The following is a 23,828-nucleotide window of genomic DNA, read 5'->3' as shown; positions in this document are numbered from 1 at the left end:
GCTACCTCAATCTTCCTATAATTATTGGAACTAAAAACCCAACATATTGGTTTAAACACAAATGTTACATATATGTACTTTCTGTATCATGTATATGCATTTAGCTACTCTTGAGCTTTCATGTGCATTGTATTACAAAATGATTACTCACATTTCATCACATTTTATGTATGTTTCCTTATAATTTCCATTAATGTAATATAGAGGTGGTTGGAGAAAAGGGGATAACTGTACTTATTTGTTTACTTACGGGAGCACATTCATCACTAGCATAGACACACTTTTTAAGACAACTGTTTGTGTCTCTATCAATTGGTGTAGGATCCATGTATAACACCGACAAATGATAACACCAGCTTTATTATGGTAGCTTATATCATCATATTGACTATACTATGTATTTCTAAACGATTAATAAACACAGTAAACTATAGTTAGTTAGGTTAATGAAATATACACAGAAACGTACTTCATAAGATGATGGTGATGTCATATTCAGAACATCATGCATTGGAGGGGACCATAACATCTGGGCAGTAACATTATTTGCTACAGTCCCAAACCATTTTATCTACATACCCATGTAACAAGAGATTTTAAAAATAAATGGCTACTTGGTTGTAAGTGTCCTTTACATTGGGAGAAGGAGTGGCTCAGTGAGTAAAGACACACACTGGCACTGATAGTTTGAAGCAGGGGAGTCTGGTTCAATTCCCGGTGTGGGCTCCTTGTGACCTTGGCCAAGTCACTTTATCTCCCTGTGCCTCATGCGGCAAAAAAACATTTGTACGTTCCACGGGCCAGGGACCTCAGGCTGAAACATGTGTCTGTAAATCGCTGCGTACAACTAGCAGCCCTATACATGAACATGCTCATATTATTATTATTATTGTTACATAGTTTCGACAGTCATACGTTCCATTACATATTAGAATACACAAATGTGTTAGCAGAGTGGGAATGGTTGTTATATATAAAACACACCATGTCATAAAATGTTAGTAGTCATTAAAGAACACTCAATAAAAATTCATGAGGCACTCTTTTGCAACATCATTATGTTAATTAAGTGCTTATGCAATATAGGCATAAGGGTATCACATTTTTAATTGTTTGTTAATAAGCGCTGCAAGCAATATAAAATTAGTTCCATATGTAGTATAGTAGTCGGTGGCTCCTCCTCACAATCATCTCATATAAAGGTAGACTCTTCTGAAATCATACATTGATCCGATTGTATCTTCCCCGACATCTCTGAAATACAGCAAACACATGATGGTCAAAGATGGCACCTTACTAGATATGCATCCGTGACAACGCGTTACGCAGCTCTATATGATTGTGTAGATACACACGTCAGTCACTTATATGTTAGAAGTAAAACTGTTCATCAGTATGTAATGTTTCTTTAAATTTGTAGCAGGCATAACTATGTATAAGAAGTGAACGTTGCCTGTATACTGAAAGATGTGCGCGCACATCTTTGTGTGCGCACGCACTTCACGCTTGGCTCCACTAACTGTTAGCGCATGCGCAAAACAAAGCGTACGTTGTGCGTTCAATACATGTTGAAAATACCAGTAAACATAACATCTTTATTTCAAATACAATGAAGACGAAACTACATTCGTTCTAAACGAGTACATCTGTATTCTTTTTAAACAGACGTGTTTGAACAGAAAGCACGGCCGATAACACAATGCGCAAATGCAATACGTGTGACGTCATGTTAAGCCAGCGTGAAACGCACGCTAACACTCCTCCCACTCAATTAACATTCGGCTAACGCCCAGGGTACGCCTACAAACACTGAGCCGCACGCATCACACACTGCAGTTACCGTTACTATAACAAAACATGACAGCCAATAGGCTTTGAGGCGCGCACGTCGCTTGGGGGCGGGGCTTACATCAGTAATCCTTTTTAAGGACGCCTTGGCCCATGACAAGGGTCCCACGTCATACGTGGTGGACCCGGTTTTCAATGTTGTAGATGTTGCATGATAACAAAACAGGTATGTGTTAGAGTAATGGTAAAATGTTGCTAATATGTTTAAAGGGATAGGAAAGTACGTATATTTATTCCGTCAGCAATGTGTACTACTCTTTCAGGTCCTACTATATTGTATTAGGAAACAATTTGTTTGTGATCGCTACATGTTATGCAGTCTGCAATGTTACGCTGTATCCACGCATTGAAAGTGAAAATGGTGGTTACAAAAAAAAAAAAAATTTAAACGCAGAGTCAACGCATAACGATTGTTATATTTACCATTCTTCTAGAATTAACTCTTCGCCTGGCTGCAACTGGTCGCTCCAGAAATGCAAGCCATTTTCATCCACGCTTAACCCAACCGCTGAATCCAGTATGGCACATATCTCCTCCAGGATGCGCTCATAGGAATCGCCACTGCTTTCTTCAAATAATTGGTCGGGAGGTAGGTTCATTTCTTCCGGTTCCCATTCCAATGCAATTTCAGCTGAAAGGCTTGGTACATAATCATAGTACTTTTGTTCTTGTACAATGTGGGTTTCAGGAATGGAGGCTGCAGATATTGCAGCACGTATCGATTCAAACGGATCAGTAGTAGCGGATACATTGCTATTGCCATTAGGAATAAATATGCCTTTCACGACAATATAAGTGCCGTCTTTCAGGATAAATTGTTTTTCCGGGGCAATCTTCCAGAAACCATAGGTGTGTTGTAGCTTATCCTGGTCACGTTCAAAAAAGTCATTACTTGATAAAGTGAATCTTATTGAGGAATTAAAATTCCGTGCATGCTTACGGTCTTGGTAATAAGGATATTTTGCTCGAATGAAATCATCGATTTGGCGTGTGCTTGCTTTCTGTCCGCGACTGTTCAAGATGGCTTCACAGATCATGTACTTATACCCTAAAAGGGGATTAATATTGTTAACGAATTCATCAGCCATGTCTGAGTAGCACAAAAGCTGTGTGCAGGTCTGTGTTATTTGCTCATCAAAATGAATGTGCTGAATGGCTAACAAACTCCTGTTTTTCCTTGTCAAGGTCAACAAAAGTAACTACTTTGACTCCTTATTTCAAACGCCAATTGGATTTGGTTGTCTAATTGGGTTAACAGTTGTGGTTCGTGATATGGGACTGTGGGAGAAACATTTCTCCTTCTTTTATCTCGTTTGTGAAAAACATCCCTAGACTGTGAATGCGTTCACATAGTGTTTTTTTGAAAACTAACAAAGGCCAGTGTGTGAAAATATTTCTTAGCCAGGCATATCAGTAAAAACACACCTGCAAAAAGAAATGTTTTTTCCCCGCTTACATTTCTGTGTGTATGTGAAAGTCTGGTTAACTCCCTGTCTGCATGAGTTTAAATACGTGTGTATATATATATATATATATATATATATATATATATATATATATAAATATATCTCTTATAAAAATATATATATATTTATATATAATATTTTTTTTTTTTTTATATTGCAGGAGTACACACAACATTGATGGCATTAAGTATACCTTGTATGAAACCTATTTAAATGGTGAGAAACATGATTGAATTAAGTAATAAACATTTGTTTAAGCACAATACTGTTAGAGTCTCATACTTAGGATATTTCTCAAACATTAGGCCTGTATTATTAAAATAGTGTGCTTTCACAAGGAAGCATGAAGTGTATTAGTTTGTGTATACCAGTTTATATAGTACTATATATATATATATATATATATATATATATATATATATATATATATATATATATATATATATATATATATATATATATATATATATATATATATATATCACACACATATATATACATATATATACACATATATATATATACACATATATACATATATATATATACACATATATATATACACATATATACATATATATATATACACATATATATATACACATATATATATATACACATATATACATATATATATATACACATATATACATATATATATATATACTCACACTCACACTCACACTCAGTGTGTGTGTGTGTATATATATTATTATACATTCTGAGATGTTATAGAAACGAACACACAACTGATTAAAGGACAAAATTACAATGGCCAAGCAAGGCAAAGGTAAGTAATAATTTACACATAATCCTGCTGTACACGTACAAGAAAGATGTTTGCACTTACTTAGGTGTTTTAATAATTGCATGTGACTAATATGCATATGCAATTCTTACATCAATTAACACACCCAAATGCAATGTTTTGATGCAAAGTCAATGGCAGCTTCTCTAAACTTAGCAACTGGCTCCTGGTGGACCATTACTGAACAGACGATTACAACATAAATATTTATAACACAATTAATTATGAGTGTTAACATTTCCAAACCTTCACGTGTACAAGAACATAGTTGAAAGTTTGGAAACAACACAGTCTTCAGCATACATACAATAGTAATTAGATAATCTGAAGTCAACAAAACAAGGCCAAAGACATATTTTCTGAATTATAACATTTATTTTTTTTGTTCCTTTTGCGAGCGAGTAACAGGCCTGCTTGTTGTCTCTTGAATTTTTCTTTTTCTTTTGCCACCACCTTTAAGCAAAACAGAGCCACTTTGAGTGGCCTCTGGCACTTCACGGGCAGGGCTTGTGGCCAGTGACAGTTCACCTACAGGGCTTGTGGGCAGTGATTCACCTACAGGGCTTGTGGCCAGTGACTCACCTACAGGGCTTGTGGGCAGTGATTCACCTACAGGGCTTGTGGCCAGTGACTCACCTACAGGGCTTGTGGGCAGTGATTCACCTACAGGGCTTTTGGGCAGCGATTCACCTACAGGGCTTTTGGGCAGCGACTCACCTACAGGGCTTTTGGGTAGTGACTGTTCACGGACAGGGCTTGCGCCCAGTGACACATGTGAGCAAGTTGGTAGACACTGCACAAGTGATGGTTGGTCTGTTTCATGTGTGTCTTGTTTTGTTTTTGTCGCCTCCTTTGTAGGTGTCTGCTGCTGAATTTGTAGAGATGGCAGCGGTAGGATGTCATCAGGAACCTGCACAGCAATGTCTGCTACTTGACCGGTAACATTTGGGCCTGGTGAATGAATCTCAGATGATTGTGGTGAAAACTGACCTGCATGAACAGATCCTGGCTGGGAGGTGTTGAATTGTGGTACATTAGTCATTCTCCAGTAATTAGCTTGTGTTTGCTGAACAACTAATGCTTCAAATGAGGTGTTGATTTTTTGCAACTGTTTAGGCACTTCAATGAAGACTCTGTGGAGATGTGCCAATTGTGATACTGTTTCTTCCTGCAGTCCAATCATCCTTTCCAGCACTGTCATCATGTCTGAATGGCGACGATTTTCTGCGTCCACTATTTTTCCCTCTGAAGCTACAATTGCATCGTATGTGGAAGTTGATGGACGATTTGGCGGTACAACAGTTTCTATTGGCACCTCTTCATGGTCACATGATTGTATTTCAGTCTCTTCTGTGGCGTCATCCTCATCATACTCATCATCCTCATCACCATGATGTTCTAAAAAGAAATGTACACATTATTAAATGGCATGTTAATGTATGCTGTGTTACTATGTAATTGTACTGTGTCCTAAGTAACACCTAACATGTTAGCATACGTTTTATAACCTCATTAAAAACTACCTTGACTTACGAATAATGTTTGGACTCAGTATGAAATATGAATGAATGAAAAGTTGCTCTAAACTCAGAAGTCCTACATGATAATTAACATCACTAACACAATACATGTTGCCTTACACTTAATTTTCACTGACACTAAGTAATCCTATTTAAAGAAGATGTGCAAAACAAATAATGCACATGACAACATAACATATAGAAGAGCACATATTATATGGCCAGCAAATGATACACTCACCTTCTAGTAGTGTTGAGCTGGCTGACCCAGGTGAAGACACTTGTTCCATCTCAGGTGACACATGTCCTCCAGGGGCAACTATATATAACAATAACATAAGTTTTACATTTACATGTGTAAATATTGAACAAACACTTATTGTATGTTCTGTATTTATGATTAACTAACAACATCAGTTCCTTAACCGAAAATGTGTGTGTGAAAGTGAACATAAATAGTTGTAATAACAATGTACATGCCTGTGTACTTAGAAGTTTTGAGTTCCCTAACATACAACATACTATGTTTCTGCAGTAATGCGTGAGGATAAATAGATTAAATGAGTACATAAAAATCATATGTTGTGTAGTGATATCAGTATCATAATGTACATAACTATCATGAGATGACCATTCACAATGGTTATCATGAAGGTGGTCATATTGCAAAAAGTGTTATTTTTGGTAGAGGATATGTGTGGTACATTAATCGAAGATGTGGCACACCTGAATGTGGCTGTGACTCAACAAGACAACACATGCAGTGTGTGATAATGTGTCTTTCATAGTAGTTCAACTATAGATATGAGTGAACTAATGTGTGACGTACGCTTTGATAAGTAATGAGTTGTTGGGGCATTTAGTAGCTAGAGTTAAGCTTTCCAATGAGTGTGATTAACTTCAGTTGTGCTATTCAGGTTGTAAGAAAGGTATTCCCTTCCCCAAAAAGCCTAATCAGCCACACCTTTCAATGACTTGAAACAGGTGCAAATGGTGTGAACTAAGTTGACCGTGAAATGAGGCTGTAATTAGTGTGTGTGCTGAACCCCACCCCCTCTGTTGAAGTGTATGCTGTGATGAGATATTAATTGCAGCTGCTTTAACACAATGGTAGATGAGCTAAGTAGTCATCTGCAGTGTTTAAGTTATGAAAACAATGACATAACATATGCTACGTGTGCCTCATTATGCTGTCTGTATATGACATAAAGCAAAAATGGACCTTTTCATAAGCAACTATAGATGTGTTAGTGCCAGTGATGTTTGTAGGCCGTTACATGCAATTTCTTTGATGCATGCTTAAAATAGGCAGTAATGTCATGTTTGTCGGAGTAAAATCAATAAAATACACAATAATATGATACATATTTCTGTTCTGTACCTGTAGCTACTAATAATTTCTCATGAACATGTGTTACACGTGTACTACCCTGTTGTTCCCCATCTTCGCCCACCATCAATTGCTTCCACTGCAGCTATGCATTTTGGGAATTCACATGTAAATGAGCACGCAATGGCACGTGCTATATTAGTTACTGCTTTTAGTAGGACTACTACATATATGTCTATTTTGAGATATATATATACAGAATCAGACATATACATATATAGATGCAGGTATGCTTATATTGTGAAGACAGTATAAAAAGCAGTGTAACTATGCAAAATAACTGTAAGCAACGACACGCCTAGTACAGTAATATTTATCACCTGCTGGAAATTGTGACGGATAAATTCCAATGTCACGGTCACCAGCCAAGCCTTCCACGACGACGGTAAGTAATTTTGGCCGAAGCAGCTCCTCCAATGGAGTCAATATGAGACGTTGTGGTGTGGGCCCACCTCCAGTGCCAGTAGCATGCACGCGTTGGTCTTGTATTTTCTTTTTCAATTTGGACCTAATATCATCAAATCTTTTCCGACAATGATACTTGTCCCTGACACTATTCCCACAGGCATTGACACCAATGACTATTGTGTCCCACATTTCTTTTTTGCTTGCTGCACTTGTCCGCCCTTGAAAAACATATAAAAGATATGAGGTAAATGAATAATAATATAAGCACCAGTTTCCTACACTGCTAGCTGTTCCAAGTGATAGCAAACATGCTGTTTTATGTGTAATATGTGCAGCACATGAGCATTCACTACTAAACCTATACATGTAAGCAAGGTTGCATTCATATTGTATGCAGTTCTGGCAAATTGACCGCCTGTGTTTATTTGTCCTTGTAAGGCATGATAAAAAGCTGTGTTTCCACACTAATGAACATAGAAAGATATTGTGTACCCATATTTGCATATGAACAAAACTCAGATGACCTAGGATCACATGTATTTGAATAATAAATGTAAAGTTACACTTACCTACTAAATGTCCATATATACTGTCATAGTGCTCCAGAATGCCAGTGACAAGAGCCCTATTTTCCTGGTCATTGAAGCGAGGATTACGTGGCTTCTCCACACGTTTTTTCCGAGCAGGTTTAGGGTCAGAGCTTGGCTGGTGCTGACTGGACTCTCCTTCTTCCAATGGAAGAGCCTCCAAAAGCTGGCCACCAGCAAGCACGCCACCACCAGACACCCCATCAGCAACTGCGCCACCAGCAGCACTCCCAGCACCAGCACTCCCACTCCTAGCACCAGCACTCACACTCCTAGCACCAGCACTCACACTCCTAGCACCAGCACTCACACTCCTAGCACCAGCACTCACACTCCTAGCACCAGCACTCCCAGCACCAGCACTCCCACTCACAGCAACAGCACTCCCACTCCCAGCACCAGCACTCCCACTCACAGCAACAGCACTCCCACTCCCAACAACAGCACTCCCACTCCCAGCAACACCACTCGCAGCACCAGCACTCCCACTCCCAACAACAGCACTCCCACTCCCAGCAACACCACTCGGTGCACCAGCAACATCACTCCCCTGAACAGAACGTTCACTCCGACGCGTACTCGCACGAGTAGCACTCCCACTCCCACCAGCATCACTCTTCCCACGCTTTGCGGGCATACTTCCAGCACTCACAAAAAACAGACAAGAAATGTACAGGCAATCACACGACCCACTTCCACATATAAAACAAGACAAAGATGTAAACAAAACAACAAAGGACAAAGCTCACCCAATACACAACAATTCTCTCAGTCAATATGCAAATGTTCAATCGTCCAGCTCTGTGCGTCTCTCTCTCTCTCTCACTCCCAACAACACAGAGAATGATTAGCAGTACACGTTGCCTTTAAATATGGCGCGCAATCAAAAACATGCTTGTTTCGCCTGATTCAGCAAGATTTGTGATTGTGCAACCTAACAGCACCCCGCCACGCACGCCGATACACCTGTGTGTGATCGGCTCATCATCGTGAGAGTGGGCGGATTTGTTTTCGGGTTGATTTTGAATGTATTCGGCACTTACTGCATACGGAGAGGGAAAAACGCCAATAACATGACTAATCGATAAGCTTGCCGATTTCACATAATCGTCGCTTACTGCATGAGGCCCTAAATCCTGAATCTCCCTTCATCATTTTGTCCCTTTTCATATCATGAAAAAAAAAATCTGCTAGGATCGATGTCAAATACAGTACAAGCTGCTGTAATCTGACACAGCCACTAATAGTCTTTTAAGCCCTGGAAAGTGCATAAAACCTGACCACAAAAAGGGAAATGTCTCTTAGACCAATATGGTTAAAACTTCTATGGCAACCTACTGAAGTCTGGGGGCCTTCTCCCATCTTTTGTTGACCTCTAAGTAAGGGGGGGAAAAGATACAGACAATATGCGTTTTTTATTTTTGTTTTTTTAAAGATTTCCAGATGCCTACCCGGAAACCAGGAAAAGTTGATTCAACATATAAAACGTTAGATAGAAATGTAATTTAAGAAGACTTAAAAATATCACACATTTCGCAAGCATCTATATTATATGTATCATACAGATTTACAATAACCATTCTTAGAAGTGAGTTTCAGTATGAAAAATTGCACATACAGTAACTGCAATGAAATTAACAGGAGTAGGCTGTGCAGATCCGGCCCACCTTTCGCAAGTTGAAGAGCGCTGACGTACTGTAAGAGCCTCACAATATACGCAGTATCAGTAACACATCGCACAGTGTTACCGTATTTGGTTCCGACAGTATGTAGTCACAGAATGAGAAACTCTGAATTGTGGCAGCCTGGTTAAAAGTGTATGCTAGATTATGTGAATTTAAAAATGGTTTTGCAACATCATTTTAGAGTTATAGTTCTCAACTGTTTATAAGTATCTGTGAACGGATTGTAATCACCCAATTATATTAATAAGCAAATGCTGCTTGGAAGTGACATTGAATCACTATAATGAACTTTTTAGCACATTCCTAAGCCATTAATTATTGATTTATTTGTAATTATCTTTTGGAATGGTCTCCCTCGGTACTCTAACAAGCGCATAGATGCAGATTCATCAAGTTTAAATATATTTTGTATGCGTTTTATTTTTTTATCACTGGCAGGCAATCCTACATATAATCTATTTTATTTATTTCCTCTTCAATTTGCCTACAACTAGAAAGCACCACCCTGTATCTATATGACACGTTTTAATAACGCCTTTTCGAACCAATGCTGCTGAAATGATAAATTGTGATAAATGATACACACCTCATTAACACCTTCAGTGCTGAACTAGCCTTTGATCTGCATTGCTTTGTAGGGCTTTCCAAAACAAACAGAGTTAAAGCTAACTTGGCTGAGAAAAAAAACCTTCAAAAAGGTTCAGCTGTGAAGAACATCACATGTAAACCATAATATGTAGTTATAATAATAAAGAAAATGCAGTACAACTGTAAAAAGGCAATCCCATTATCACAGCAGAGTTTGAATGTTGCGGAGCTGTGCGATATTGTCTATAAAAGCAAAGTTTGGGGCTGAAATTGATTACTTTCTTGTGTAGTCTAATGAGCATTTCACGAACGTTCATTGATTAATTAAAGATGAGATCTATCAATATTGCAGTATCATCCTCTGTCATTTTGTGGTTTAATTAAGACTTTGAATAAAGCTAAAAGGGTTTGAATCCAGGTAAATCTATTTCCCGTAATGAAACTCCCAATAGCTTTTAAAATGTTACAGTAGTGGGTGTTATATCAAAAGCAGACGGTTGTTTCAAATGAAATGTCAGCGATTGCGTGGCAAGAGGAAATAAAGAGTTTGCCTGTCCTTGGAGAAAACCTGCCATCTCAGCTACTGGTCACACAGTTTTCTTCCTCGCTGCATTCCTTTCAATTCGATCATTTCAATCTGAGACCTTTTTATTTTAGCTGGTAACAAGTCAAAACCGGCCGGGGGGCGTGGCTATTACGGGAGGGGGGGTGTCATTGGCTGTATAGGGGCGGTCTGTGTTTGTGTGTCTCACCCCCCCCCCCCATTGCGCTCTCTCCCCCCCCATTGCGCTCTCCCTTCTCCCCCCCTTCTCTCTCTCCCTTCTCCCCCGTCTCTCTTTCTCTCCCTTCTCCCCCGTCTCTCTTTCTCTCCCTTCTCCCCCTCCCTCTCCCTTCTCCCCCCTCTCTTTCCCCCCCTCTCTCTCCCTACCCCCTGTTCCCCTTCCTCTCCCCCTCTCTCCCCCTCTCCCCATTCTCCCCCCCCCATCCCCCTTCTCCCCCCCTCTCTCACCACACCACTCCAGCAGCCCATTTGCCCCCCCCCCTCCCCAGCTGCAGCCAGTTTGCCCCCCCACCACCCCAGCAGCAGCCCGTTTGCCCCACCACCACCCCAGCAGCAGCCCGTTTGACCCCCCCCACCACCGTAGCAGCAGCCCGTTTGACCCCCCTCCACCACCAGCCCGTTTGCCCCCCCACCACCCCAGCAGCAGCCCGTTTGCCCCCCCCACCCCAACAGCAGCCCGTTTGTCCCCCCACCCCAGCAGTAGTCAGTTTGCCCTCCACCCCAGCAGCAGCCCGTTTGCCCCCCCACCCCAGCTGCAGCCCGTTTGCCCCCCACCACCCCAGCAGCAGCCGTTTGCTCCCCCCCTACCCCAGCAGCAGCCCGTTTGCCCCCCTACCCCAGCAGCAGCCCGTTTGCCCCCCCACCCCAGCAGTAGTCTGTTTGCCCCCACACCCAGCAGCAGCAGCCCGTTTGCCCCCCCACCCCAGCAGCAGCCCGTTTGCCCCCCCACCCCAGCAGCAGCCTGTTTGCCCTCCCACCCCAGCAGTAGTCTGTTTTCCCCCCGCCCCAGCAGTAGTCTGTTTGCCCCCCCACCCCAGCAGCAGCCCGTTTGCCCCCCCACCCCAACAGCAGCCCGTTTGCCCCCCCACCCCAGCAGTAGTCCGGTTTCCGCCCCACCCCAGCAGCAGCCCGTTTGCCCCCCCCACCACCCCAGCCCGTTTGCCCACCCCCCATCACCCCAGCAGCAGCCCGTTTGCCCCCCCACCACCCCAGCAGCAGCCCGTTTGTGTGACAGAAGTAGAACATGCCCTCTCTCTTACCATTGGTCAGAGCAGGGTCATGTGACCCTGCTCTCAGCACGAAAGTATCTCTCCCTCGTCTCCCCAAGCACAACGCTGGGGCGAGCGTGTGTGCGAGCACAGCGGGAGAGGGGATGTGCTGACCTATATTGCAGAAGGTAAGCTCGCCAAGCGCATAGCGAGCTCAGCGCCAGCGGGGACTCAGTTTTAGCCCCGGTAGTGCTGGAGGGAGGAGGTAACCCATTGTAGAGTCAATGCCAATACATTGAAGGCCCCTCTGGTCACTGGCAGATTTCGCTTTTTTTCGACATGTAGGCTCGGGGGTGGCCCTCCTCCTCAGTGTACCACATTATGACGTCACAACATGGCATGGCATGATCTGAAGCGACTTGTCGCTACAGAAGTGGCTCTGCTACGGAAATGGTAAGACACACAACCAAACAAATTGCCTTCTCAGTCTTATGGGAAATTCGCCCCTGTCTCTGGTAGTGAATGGGTTTAGATTGTTTTTCAGGTGAAGCCCTAAACAACACAAGTGCAGTTTTTGTAGACCTATTGATCCCAGACAGGTACAAATTTGTTATTCACTTCCTTTTTATTTATGGGTTTCCTACCTTTGGATGTCTCTTTCCCATCTGCTTGGTTGGATCTTTTGCTGGGTTGTATGCAGCAACGCCCTCTTGTAGAAGCTCTTTTTCCCGAGCTTCCTGAATTGCTTTTTGGGTAGGACCATCTGCAGCATTCTCCTTTTTGTTCTTGGTCCCTTCTACGAAGCAGAAGGAACATTTCAAAACAAAGTTCACTACATATCCTGTTACGCTTCACCCGGTGCCAAGAGAGCGCATTGTAAAGTAACGCATTGGTGGAACTAAATTGCGTCAACATATACATACACATACATATACATATATATATATATATCTCAGGGGCATGTGTATGTGTTACATGCATGTGGATTTAAAGCGATTACATGCACTATTTTGTATCTTGCTTCACAATTTTGAATCTAGTGGAGAAATCTCATCCAACCTAAGGAAAAATTCAGCCATGCACCATCCACAAACCCCAAGGGAGAAATCCAATAATGGAACATCCACAAACCCCAAGGGAGAAATCCAGCCATGCACCATCCACAAACCCCAAGGGAGAAATCCAGCCATGCACCATCCACAAACCCCAAGGGAGAAATCCAGCCATGCACCATCCACAAACCCCAAGGGAGAAATCCAGCCATGCACCATCCACAAACCCCAAGGGAGAAATCCAGCCATGCACCATCCACAAACCCCAAGGGAGAAATCCAGCCATGCACCATCCACAAACCCCAAGGGAGAAATCCTGCCATGCACCATCCACAAACCCCAAGGGAGAAATCCAGCCATGGAACATCCACAAACCCCAAGGGAGAAATCCAGCCATGCACCAACCACAAACCCCAAGGGAGAAATCCAGCAATGCACCATCCACAAACCCCAAGGGAGAAATCCAGCCATGCACCATCCACAAACCCCAAGGGAGAAATCCAGCCATGCACCATTCACAAACCCCAAGGGAGAAATCCAGCCATGCACCATCCACAAACCCCAAGGGAGAAATCCAGCCATGCACCATCCACAAACCCCAAGGGAAAAATCCAGCCATGCACCATCCACAAACCCCAAGGGAAAAATCCAGCCATGCACCATCCACAAACCCCAAGGGAGAAATCCAGCCATGCACCATCCACAAACCCCAAGGGAGAAATCCAGCCATGCACCATCCACAAACCCCAAGGGAGAAATCCAGCCATGCACCATCCACAAACCCCAAGGGAGAAATCCAGCCATGCACCATCCACAAACCCCAAGGGAGAAATCCAATAATGGAACATCCCCACACCTGCTCAGTTTCAATTCGGAACGTTTGTTCTTTGTGGTCCAGTGTGCAAAAATTGAGAATGAACATACACTGTAAGAATCAGTAACTTATAATTATCTGAAATAATTTATGACAAAGAATACATATATATATATACACACACACACACACATTATATATATATAATATATATATAATATATATATAATAAAAAATGAATAGACGATACCATTCTGTGGCTATCGAAATGCTTTTACTTGTGCGAGCTTTCGAGATACACTGATCTCTTCTTCCGGCGGGGTTACAATGAATAAAGCAAGCAAAGGGTTTACTTAAAAACAGTGTCTATTGGAATGTTATCTGTGCTTGTCCCTCCCCCGTGTGTAGATGTGATTTATGGCTAGAGGTGTTAAATGGTCCCAGAATGTTAGTGATGTAAGAGTGTGTGTGTGTATCTATGTGTATATAAATGAATTAAGAGCCCACAGTGTATACAGTGCTTTACATAAGGTGTGTGTGGAGTGGGATTGTATATTAATGGTGTGGGTAGGTGTGGAAATGTGAGAGAGTGTTGCATTACTAAAAGTGTGTGTAGATACTATGTGGTCCCTACTAGTATATAGGGATGGAATAACATGGAGTATTAGTATGTGTAAGAGACAGCTGTGCGTGCATACATATAGCACAGTATGTATAGGCATGGCCTTTAGCGCTCATGGGAAGAGAGTTCACTTGTGTCAGTAATGACTCATAAAATTTCGGTCTCAGTTTAGGCGACCGCTAAGTGTCCCGAACAGTTGCATAAATTTGTATTCATGCAACCGTCTCTCTTTCGGTGTTTGAAGATTACCTTTGAGTATTGCCACCCTCAGATCATTCATCGTATGGCCAGAGTCATCGAAATGTTCGCCAACGGGACTGTCTCTTGTTCCACGTATGATGCTGTGGCGATGCAGGTTCATTCTCTTGTTTAGCCCCTGTCCCGTCTCACCTATGTAGTAGCAGCCCCCTGGGCATTTCATGCACATGATGAGGTACACGACATTGCTGGAGGAACTGTCCTGGAACTAGATTCCACATTTCTCTGTCTCCCTTTGCAGCTCATGGGATTCATATCTCCCTAGTTTAGCTGCCTGTTATTTTCCCTGTCCCAGCAGCTAGCTGCATGTGAAAAGGCAACATTATTGTTACATGTTGTTTACACAGCCTGTGTTGGTTGCCTGCAATCTCCTATTCTCCTGGCTGAGAGTGGGCTATTCCTACCCCCCTGTCCTTGCTGACAGTTAGTATAGTCTCACTTCCCTTCTAGTGTGACCCTTGCTCCTCACTTCCTTTTCACCCTGGACTCTGAGTGAGTAACTGACTGCTATTTACCTCAGCAAGGCCTTTCTGTTTTACACTGCCTTATCCGTGATACACGGCACTTCAGACAGAGAAGCACTCTCTACCTACACTACATCTGCAAGTACCCTTTCTTCCTGTGATTTTCCCTCAATAAAATTAAGAAAGACAAAAGGACTTGTGGTGCTTTGGAAGAGGGAAGGCATGAGTTAAGCTTACTGGAATCATTCATACATCATTCGTGACCCTGGTTCCAGGAAAGGAACAGGTGAACCTTCCTCTGATTTTGTACTCCAGATTCCTGTGTAGTATTTGTATTGTGTCCGCTGTGTGGAGCATTGCGCCGGTTTTGGATTAAAGCCTTGAGATCAGATTTCATAAACCGTGGTTATAACCACAGAATTGTAGACCAGCAAATTCACAAAGCCACCAGAATACCAAGAAGTGATCGCCTTGAAAAACAGCCGACAGAGGCCAGCGGATTAAAGCCTTGAGATCAGATTTCATAAACCGTGGATATAACCACAGAATTGTAGACCAGCAAATTCACAAAGCCACCAGAATACCAACAAGTGATCTCCTTGAATACAGAAGAGACAAGCGACAGGGTACCTTTGGTGGTCACATATAACCCACACCTAGAAGCCCTGCGCAAGATTGCCAGGGAACTACAACCCATCCTCCAGGAAGATACAAGACTGCAACAGGTCTTCCCTGAAATACCCTTATTATCATACAGACAACCTCATAATCTCAAGAAAATTATGGTGAGGAGTAAAGTATTCAGCAGTACAACTGAATGCGGGACGAAATCATGCCAGGACGCAAGATGCAAAACATGCGCAATGCTCTACACAGCGGACACAATACAAATACCACACAGGAATCTGGAGTACAAAATCAGAGGAAGGTTCACCTGTTCCTCCAGCAATATCGTGTACCTCATCATGTGCATGAAATGCCCAGGGGGCTGCTACTACATAGGTGAGACGGGACAGGGGCTAAACAAGAGAATGAACCTGCATCGCCACAGCATCACACGCGGAACAAGAGACAGTCCTGTTGGCGAACATTTCTCTGACTCTGGCCATAAGATGAACGATCTGAGGGTTGCCATACTCAAAGGTAATCTTAAAACACCGAAAGAGAGACGGTTGCATGAATACAAATTTATGCAACTGTTCGGGACACTTAGCGGTGGCCTAAACCGAGATCGAAATTTTATGAGTCATTACTGACACAAGTGAACTCTCTTCCCATGAGCGCTAAAGGCCAAGCCTATATATACTGTGCTATATGTATGCACGCACAGCTGTCTCTTACACATACTAATACTCCATGTTATTCCATCCCTATATACTAATAGGGACCAGATAGTATCTACACACACTTTTAGTAATGCAACACTCTCTCATTTCCACACCATTAATATACACTCCCACTCCACACACACCTTATGTAAAGCACTGTATACACTGTGGGCTCTTCATTCATTTATATACAAATAGATACACACACACACACACTCTTACATCACTAACATTCAGGGACCATTTAACACCTCTAACCATAAATCACATCAGCACACGGGGAGGGACAAGCACAGATAACATTCCAAGAGACACTGTTTTTAAGTAAACCCTTTGCTTGCTTTATTCATTGTAACATCGCCGGAAGAAGAGATCAGTGTATCTCGAAAGCTCGCACAAGTAAAAGCATTTCGTTAGCCACAGAACGGTATAGTCTATTCATTTTTGATTATTGAAACTCTGCTAACACGGTACTGATACCTCTACATACATACATACATACATACATACATTTAATAACATAGCGTGGTGGTGCCAGGTATCTTTATACTTTCTGCTTACTGAACCATACAGGTTACAGTTACAATTAACAGTAAAAGATGAACCTTCAGGCACTGAACAGTGGGATAAAGCTTATGCAGTTAGTAAGCTGGTTTGTGTCAGATTAGAGCAGAGATGGTGTGTGTATAATGAAATCATCTGTATTATTGAAGGAGGATGTATAGAGCTGAACATTCTTCACATGGTTACTTGCACTTTAATTGCTTTATGGGAAACTGGCACTTTAGCACAATGGCTTCCTTTCTCATCATTTGTAGGTCACTTTCACTTTGTGTGAATTTGTATTTTGGTTTGATTCAGCACTTTGGGGGGAAACTTTACAAATTGTATCAAGACTAATCTCACACTTTCTCACTTGATTTAGCCCGAGATTCCATATTAGCAGTCAATCCTCTCTGAGCTGTCCTATTAGCAATGAGGACCTTTTTGCAAAGAAATAATCTCTTACAGATGTAATTCTAAGCAGCCATGAAAAGCCCTTTACTGTATGTGCACTCTTAGCATGCAACAGACCCTAGCAAGCAGTAACATCGTTTTTACTGCATAATCCACTTTTGGCCATTTTATTAACTGGCAGCGCAATCCTTTTCTCTTTGCACTTTCTAGCATCTTGGAAGAATTAGAACAGCTTGATACATTTAATCATCAGCCGCTGTAGCTGTTTTTATGTCAAATCAATTGAGCTGTGTGATCTTTTGCTAGCAACTGTTTTCATAGGGAATAGCATATCCGGCAAAAGAAAAAGAAGAAGAATATTAAAGTAATAAAAGCCGGCGGCATTTACGAATGAAATGTAATTTGTAGAGCTTGTCATGGTCTCTGTAAGAGAAATTACTGAACAGTAAAAGGCAAAGCATTAATGGAACTAGAACAAACTATGAGTAAAACAGCTCTCCAATAGGATGCAATATTTGCAGTTCATAATGTCTCAATACATGACTGGGGGATAAATAGGTTTGCAGAGTAGTGAATCAAGTCCCTGGTAAAGAGAGTTTACCATCTTGTTTAAATCATATACAGTACAATACAAAATGCATTAGCTGTAGATTCAAATTTGGTGTGCTGTTTCTGACAGGTAAGAAGCTGATGGTCCCGTTTTAACCAAGAAAAGCATGTAAAAGCTATCAAAGGGTTTTCCGATAGCCACACAGGAGTATACCTCTTGTGGTGAAATACACTAATAAGTAGAAGAACAATCTCCCAGTCAGCAAGGACCCTGGGCTCGTCATTCATCTGCTTGAGTGTGCAGTGTTCAGGGTATAAAATGTCATAGCCTATTAGTTGCTGTTCACTGGGGAGGCTTTCACTGTGGCTCGCGTTAAACATATGGACATGAGAGATGTCTAAAACATATGGGCATGACAATGCTTCCTTTTCTGATAGATATTCCCGTATTAAAAGAAGAGGATGCTTAAATGGTAAAGAGCGACTTTCTTGACCTCTTCTCTGTATGGGGGATCTGAAACAAATTAGGTCATTATGTATAAAGTTTTCCTTAGTATATATATATAAAAAAATAAAAAAAATTAAAAAAAACGGACTTGCAATATTTTTTTTTTCGTATGAGTAATTTGCTGCTCTTTATGGTACAATTTTCGCAACAGGGAAACATTCAAAATACTTTAAAAGCCCCTCTGCTAAAAGTATGGTTCCTTATTCCTGTACAAAGGAATAGGGTTACAGTAATAAGAGGAACGCTCGACTGCCAAAAAATGTTTTTTTTTTTTTTTTTTAAAGTAGACAAAAGCAACAAAAAAAAAAAAAGAGAAGAAATTATCTTTTTACCTTTTTTTAAAGCGATTTCAATGTTACGACCGGATTCCAGGCTTCTTAAGACGGCCTGCAGACCGGTTACCTAGAACAAAATAAGATAACACACTGAGGAAGTTTGTCAAAACAGCACAAAAAAGGAAAGAAAAAATAACGTGCTACTGCAGGAGCCAAAAAGTTGGACCAACAAAAATTACATATAAACCACAGCTGCGTCCATATCAAAATCCTAATATTAGCTTCTGTTTTAACTCTGGGCATGGAATACAGAGAACAAATACTCCCAGGTATATGCAAAGGAAAAGAGTAAAAAAATAGTGCAACACAGCCAGTAATCACAAATGGAAGAGAAAAACACACACACAATGTAAAGTAATACAGGCACTATAGGGTTAAACGGATTCCAAATAGTGTCAGGAACCCGAATGGTGTAGATAAATGAACAGTAGCAAGGAAAATGGTCCACAATTAAATCGGGTCCAGGTTTTCTCTTTCATTTTTGATTACGGGCTGTGTTGTACTATTTATTTCCCCCTTTTCTGTTGCATATACCTGGCAGTATTTGCGCTCTCTATCCATGCCCGTTACTTCTGAGACTAATGGGAACGTATTTTTCTTGGGAGAGGCACTATCCCCTATGGTTTCTATATTGTGACATATTATATTTTCGCATATGTAAATATTTGTCACTGGGGTTGGTAATTTACCATCTTTTCATTTATAGTGGAATTTGCACTTTAAATCTTTCACCCCTGTTTTAGCGCTGCAATCTTTCACTATGGATATGCTGTAATTTAATGTGCTGTGAATTTGCTCTGTCAAATGCATGGAACACAGAGCTTCCATCCCATGGAGAAGCGGCTCCGTAGCATGTTGAGTAAAGACACAAAATAGCATCTCCATGTGTTCTCCATCAGAGGAGCAAACTTGTGTAGTCTTGAAAGGAACCTCTATGAAGATACTTTCTAATGGTTCAAGGAAAAGGCAGAACCGTAATATATATATCATTTTCTTCCAGACCAACATGTCAACTGTAATTCTATGATATGACCATTGTCATTGTGAACCTTAACATAAACATAATCAGCTTTCCTTTAATTGTTCTATGGTTGTAGATTAGGGGTGGCCAACTCCAGTCCTCAAGGGCCACCAACAGGCCAGGTATTAGGGCTATCCCTGCTTCAGCAGAGGTTGCTTGACTGAGCCACTGATTGAGCCACCTGTGTCGAAGCTGAGATATCCTTAAAACCTGGCCTGTTGGTGGCTCGAGGACGGGTTGTGCACCCCTGTTATAGACAGATCTAGCATTTTAATTAAATTAGCTCCCAGTGTAAACCTTACTCCAGCTTTAACAAGCACCCTTATGCAAAGCAAAACCTTTCTGTAACCCTAGATTGCACTAAATCCTAATACTATTTCTATCTCAAACTATTACGTTTATCTGACCTGCAACCCTACTGATAGTGAAGAGAAGTTAGCTTTGATCTACAACGTATTATACCAATGCTCCTTGTGACGAATGAGGGAAATGGAAACTGTGGAGAATGGTGGAAAGGGAATCTAGTCACTTGTGGGGATATGGACGGCACTTTCAAGTCACCATTGGATATAAAGAAGCACAAATAGGGCTAGTAAAGGAGCAGAGCGTCACCTCTCCCACAGCTCGATCCCTCTCCAGGCTGGTCAGCATCTTCTGTCGCAGGACAGTCTGGTATTTCTCGCGCAGCTGCCTCAGCAGTGGCTCAAAAGATTCATAGTGTGCCTTCAACCTTGCAAAGGGAAGAGCTAGTCAGTGATACATGTGCAACCAGCAGTGACATTTTAGTAACAAAACTTCCAGTGAAGAGCTCCAGGCAGCCTGTGCAACATACCAAGTGATCAGAGTCTTAGGAAAGACAGGTAAGGACTAGAACACACATAGTCACCCCCATTGTACACACTAAAGTCCTACTGAATCACTACACAGTAAATACAGCAGTGTTCACTTTACTTTCATCTTGGACTGCAGTACTACACCCATTAATGTTCTCTATCACAATATTTATTATTACAATTGAACAGTTCTGTTTGGCCCACTGTTTCATTGTGTTGGAATAATAAAATACAAGTTCTAACCATCTGTATACACCTGGAAGGCACTTACTCTATGTATAGCATAACAAAGTGGCTGTTCAAGACCTTTTCGGCCAAAAATCCCCATAGACTTCAAAAAGCCAAAAGAGATGCTTTGACATGTACAAAATTACCCCCTAGGTGAGGGTAAACTAAAATCTTACAAATGTAAATATAGTTAGCCCCCTTAGTGTGGTATAGAAAAACTTAGTAGAGCTCTACACAAATCTTTTAGCATGTGACTTTTAATGAAACATCAGCGAGTACAGGGTTTCTGGTGCAATCAAGGCCTTTCATCAAACTAAAATCTACCTTTCTATAATCTGTTACAACTTCACGGTGATCAAATCTGGAGGTGTGCAGCAGAATGTTAACACTCCAGGAACCCATCAATAAATATATCAAAGTACATATAATTGAAGTATAAGGCAAACAAGGCCTCTTGGCCCACTACGCACACTCGCTCATTGTATAATAATGCATCATAGATTTCAGCCTTTCACTCTCTTAGGCCGCGCGTATAATGCCGAGCGACCAGGCCATTGAATGGTTCAGGGGCTGTCACATGAGACGACAGCCCCTAAAAAATCAAATATTCCCGGCTGCAAAAAATCTCGTCACCACGTCACTGTCGCGCTTACTATAAGCGCACGCGGTGGCGATAATGCATTTGTTTTCGGGCGACGTCGCGTCGCCGGCACTATAAGCGCGGCCTTATTCCTGACATTAAATGTTTCCCTGCATTCCCTTCTGTTTTAATATTTGCATCCACTGCCTCAGCGAAGATACTGTACTGTTTCCTTCACCTTTCCCACTTATGACACCTCCTATATGCACTTCATCACAATTTCAGTACAGAACAATGTGGAGCTGCATTGCAAGCTATAAATAATAGGCAACATTATATTTGGACAGACTTTGACTTGCACACTTCAAATAAATGAAAGAGAACTACACACAAGCACTCATCTTAAGGCAATTTTCACAGTTCAGACAAGTGGAATATGAAAGGATTACAAACCTCTGACTAACAAATAAATAAATAAATATATATATATATATATATATATATATATATATATATATATATATATATATATATATATATATATATAGTCAGGTATGGAGATTAGCACTCACGGTTTTGTTGCAGGAGGCAGATGCTTGTCCCATAGAGAGTATGTAGACATATGGAGACCAGGGGATCCTGATAGCCAAAAAGAGACAGCACACTGCAGGTATGGTATCAAAAAAGTGTATTCAGTAACACAAGGCCGCCAACGTTTCCTTGCTCAGCGCACTGCCCTGAGGAAGGTCCCGTTGGGAGGACCGAAACGTTGGCGGCCTTGTGTTACTGAATACACTTTTTTGATACCATACCTGCAGTGTGCTGTCTCTTTTTGGCTATCAGGATCCCCTGGTCTCCATATGTCTATATATATATATATATATATATATATATATAACAAAGACAACACAAAAATTAAGTAGCGCTAAAGAGGATGTGAAATAACCCTAATAAATGATAAATTATAATAACATATTTTAAATATTAAAATAAATTAAAATTACCACAATTTAACCTAATAATATCTACAAACCATAACGTGATAGTAAAAAAAAAAGGAAAAATCCAAAATGAATGTTCCACTCAACCAAAAAATTCAGAGAGAAATATAGTCCCAATAGAAGATCCAGGGAGCGTCTTTGCAGCTTTAAGGGGAGTGGTACAGTATAGCCAACCACTTTTGGAATCTATGAACAAAAAACAAACAAAAGCGCAAGCTCCATAGCACGTAACTGAGTAAAAAATAAGGTACATTTATTTTAAAAAATCAGCAACCCATAAGAATGTGCACTTACAGGATTTTAAACAGAACCATTCGTGGGAGAGAAATCTCTATTGTGGTCATCTGCGGTGGTAGGGTGAGTCCCAGGTGGGCTGTTTACATCCACTCTGCAAACCTGGGACTCACCCTACCACCGCAGATGACCACAATAGAGATTTCTCTCCCACGAATGGTTCTGTTTAAAATCCTGTAAGTGCACAATCTTATGGGTTGCTGATTTTTTAAAATAAATGTACCTTATTTTTTACTCAGTTACGTGCTATGGAGCTTGCGCTTTTGTTTGTTTTTTGTACATATATATATATATGTAACCCATGTTCCCCCTCCCTCCCAGACACAGATCGCTATCTAGGGTGTAGTGAGGGCTGGCTACATGTACTTGGGTGGTGCGTACCTGCTTGGAACAGGAGGGCCTGAGTCTCTCGCGTTGGTGTTGGGGATAACAGGACCAGGCTTCTGGGGTAATGGCCTTCATTCTTTAGAAACGGTGCAGCGCCTCCATTCTCTATAAGCCCCAGGGATGTGGGGTAGGACCCTTACAGAGAAAGAACCCTGGTCCCAGGGTGAATGCTCCAGAACTCACACACAGTTTTATGTAAAACAGCAGCAGTGTCTTTATTGTCTTGTAACACTTTGAGGTAGTACACAGCAGTTCATGCACTTCAGCAGTTCCAATAAAGCAGGGCTCCCAAATGTAATCCCTCCGTCTCTCCTCTCCTTCTCCTCCAGACTGTATCCCTGCAGGATGGTCTGGATGGGGCCGCAATACCCCTGCCTCCACTCCCCCCCAGGGTAGGTCCTAGGAGTGAGGCTAGATATCCTTCCCCTCACTCCCTAAATAGGGTGAGGGGCAGTGGTCCACCTCTATAGTCCTGTCCGCTCTACTCAGAGGGGCTCTGAGGTCTCTCCTACAGATATCACTCTCAC

General features: G+C 41.6%; 2 protein-coding genes across 5 annotated transcripts in view; both read right to left on the bottom strand.

The window, feature by feature from the left end:
* Window positions 1–23,828, bottom strand: part of SPAG16 (sperm associated antigen 16) — a 543,868-nt gene that overhangs the window by 489,529 nt on the left and 30,511 nt on the right. For all 4 annotated transcript variants that reach the window (XM_075607226.1, XM_075607225.1, XM_075607227.1 and 1 more), the window contains 3 exons: window positions 20,591–20,708; window positions 18,955–19,024; window positions 12,715–12,866 (listed from right to left, as the gene is read on the bottom strand). In XM_075607226.1, the coding sequence (XP_075463341.1) occupies window positions 12,715–12,866; window positions 18,955–19,024; window positions 20,591–20,708 (340 nt within the window). The remainder of the gene's footprint in view (window positions 1–12,714; window positions 12,867–18,954; window positions 19,025–20,590; window positions 20,709–23,828) is intronic.
* On the bottom strand, window positions 4,496–9,197 carry LOC142498589 (uncharacterized). Its single transcript, XM_075606797.1, has 4 exons — window positions 9,146–9,197; window positions 7,353–7,658; window positions 5,884–5,961; window positions 4,496–5,520 (listed from the first exon to the last, which is right to left on the bottom strand). Exons 1-4 carry the CDS (start codon window positions 9,195–9,197, stop codon window positions 4,496–4,498), a joined length of 1,461 nt encoding a protein of 486 aa, XP_075462912.1.

This window comes from Ascaphus truei, chromosome 7 (assembly GCF_040206685.1).
Source record: "Ascaphus truei isolate aAscTru1 chromosome 7, aAscTru1.hap1, whole genome shotgun sequence".
NCBI classification, from domain to species: domain Eukaryota; kingdom Metazoa; phylum Chordata; class Amphibia; order Anura; family Ascaphidae; genus Ascaphus; species Ascaphus truei.
This window is presented reverse-complemented; position numbering and strand designations above follow the sequence as displayed.

Coding starts and splice junctions, on each gene's coding strand:
- LOC142498589 (XM_075606797.1), bottom strand. CDS start 9,197: ATGAAAAGGGACAAAATGATGAAGGGAGATTCAGGATTTAGGGCCTCA. Junction 7,659..9,145: donor AGGATTTAGGGCCTCATGCA/GTAAGCGACGAT, acceptor ATGTTTTTCAAG/GGCGGACAAGTGCAGCAAGC. Junction 5,521..5,883: donor CAGCTCAACACTACTAGAAG/GTGAGTGTATCA, acceptor ATTTCTTTTTAG/AACATCATGGTGATGAGGAT.